At 43.3% G+C, this 2,017-nt stretch overlaps 1 protein-coding gene across 1 annotated transcript; it reads right to left on the bottom strand.

Annotated features, from left to right (window-relative positions):
• Positions 1-817: 817 nt before the first annotated feature.
• LOC125130449 (olfactory receptor 8S1-like) lies at positions 818-1,753 on the bottom strand. Its single transcript, XM_047785787.1, has one exon. The coding sequence runs from the start codon at positions 1,751-1,753 to the stop codon at positions 818-820; it is 936 nt and encodes a 311-aa protein (XP_047641743.1).
• Between the last annotated feature and the right edge of the window lie 264 nt (positions 1,754-2,017).

Below are 2,017 nucleotides of genomic sequence, written 5' to 3'. Positions count from 1 at the left end.
GTGTAGGTTGTGGATGCAGCTCCCATATGGTGTTTCTGGGGTTGTGATATAGGCCAGTGTCTGCACCTCCTATTTGACCCCTAGTCTGGGAACTTCCCTATGCCACAGGCGTGGCCATAAAAAGAATAAAAAAAGGAAAAGGAAATTACTAAAAAACAATTGACTAAAAACTCTTGCATTCTCCATGTAGGCTAGATGGCAAAAACAGTGCTGAAAGAAGCTGAGCTGTTGGAGAGGGCTGAATTTTCCTGTGTTGCCCTAGAAAGAGCAACATTTCCTCTCATGTTCCAATTCTCAAGTGATAGAACAGCAGAGGTCTTGACATCACCTAAGTTGCTCAACCGGTAATTGCTCTAGGTAGAACTTTTAGCACTTTTGTCTATATGTAAGGCTTCCCATTCAAAGCTCAAATCCCTCCAGGCACCCCAGGTCGAAAACTTTACTTTCCCTGAGATTCAACACTTTTTGGTGAAATATTACATTTTCTAGGGTCTTTCTATACATTTAATTCCAAAAAATAATTCAATACACATACATACATTTTTACCCAGTATCAATGAAATGACAGAGAAAGAAATTATGATTAAATACAACTTTTAGCCAAGATGACTATATTTCCATGAATGTGGCTTTGAGCAGGATTTAATCTGAACCATCCTCTCCCACCCTGACCCATCCTCAATGTGTCTTTGTGCCTCTTTCTTATGCTTTTCTGTGGCATCTTTCAGCATCTAAATCAGAGGGCCATCAGGAAGATTTTAGTGTTAACTCAACAGATATCCTGAAGCCTATAGTTCTTTTTAAAATTATCATCTCTTTATAGTTTTCTACCTGCACATTTCCCCAGGGTTCTTCTTAGAGCTGTCTTTACTTCTTTGTTTTTCAGACTGTAGATGAGGGGATTCACTAGGGGAGTGACCACACCATACTGTATGGAGAAGATCAGCTCCAGAGGTGAACCTGAGGTTGGCATGAGATAACGGAGGAAAGCTGAGCCATAGAAGAAGCTTACTGCAATGAGGTGGGAGGAGCAGGTGGAGAAGGCCTTGCTTCTGCCTGAGGTGGAGCTGATGCTTAGGATGGTGGAGACAATGCGTATGTAGGAGAAGAAGATCAGGAAGAATGTACCAAAGCCATGTAGCACTGTGGAGCCAACTAGGACAGTGACATTAGTGGAGTTATCAGAGCAGGACAGAGGGAAGAAAGAGGGTAGATCACAGCTATAGTGGGGGATTATATGGGCCTCACAGAAGTCCAAGTTCACAGCCAGGGGGATGTTGATGACTGCATCCAGAAAACCCAGGCCCCATGAAACCCATACCAGATTTACACAGAGCTGGCTGCTCATCACCTGGACATAGAGCAGAGGGTAACAGATGGCAGCGTAGCGGTCAAAGGCCATGGCAGAGAGCAGGAAGATTTCTGTTCCTCCAATGTCAAACATAAAGAAGGCCTGAGTCAGGCAGCCCTCTTTGGAAATGTTTTTCTTTTTAGATAGGAGGTTCTCCAGAAGCTTGGGCACTGTGACTGAAGAGAAGCAAAGATCCAGAAAAGAGAGGTGGGTCAGAAAGAAGTACATAGGTATGTGGAGGTGGGAATCAGCTCTGATTACCAGTAGCATCATCAGGTTCCCCATCATAGTCAGGAGGTAAATCACAAGGAAGAGCACAAAGAGCAATGTCTGGACTGTGGGGTCAGCAGACAGCCCTAGGAGGATGAACTCAGTAATGGTGCTATGGTTCCTCAAGGCCATTTAGAAAGGATGTTTCCTAGAAATAAATATAGGCATGGACTTAAAATTTCTCTTTACTGCACCCAATTACAGGGGCAGGGACCCACTTTTATGTACTTACTCCCACTTATTTAGATTTCGCATATGCCCTCATCAGATGTCTATAATTTTTGCTTCCCTTTCTAGAGGATGGTTTAAAACTCACTATGCTATTTCCACATGGCTGCCATTCTACCTTAATGACACTGAAGAAATTTGCTAATTTGTGCAGACCTTGTCTGTGAC

The sequence above is a fragment of the Phacochoerus africanus genome, chromosome 7 (genome assembly GCF_016906955.1).
Source record: "Phacochoerus africanus isolate WHEZ1 chromosome 7, ROS_Pafr_v1, whole genome shotgun sequence".
NCBI classification, from domain to species: Eukaryota; Metazoa; Chordata; class Mammalia; order Artiodactyla; family Suidae; genus Phacochoerus; species Phacochoerus africanus.
Note: the sequence above shows the minus strand (reverse complement) of the source record. Positions and strands in the feature narration are given on the sequence as shown.

What these genes read in the sequence shown, in the direction of transcription:
- LOC125130449 (XM_047785787.1), bottom strand. Translation starts at nt 1,753, where the DNA reads ATGGCCTTGAGGAACCATAGCACCATTACTGAGTTCATCCTCCTAGGG.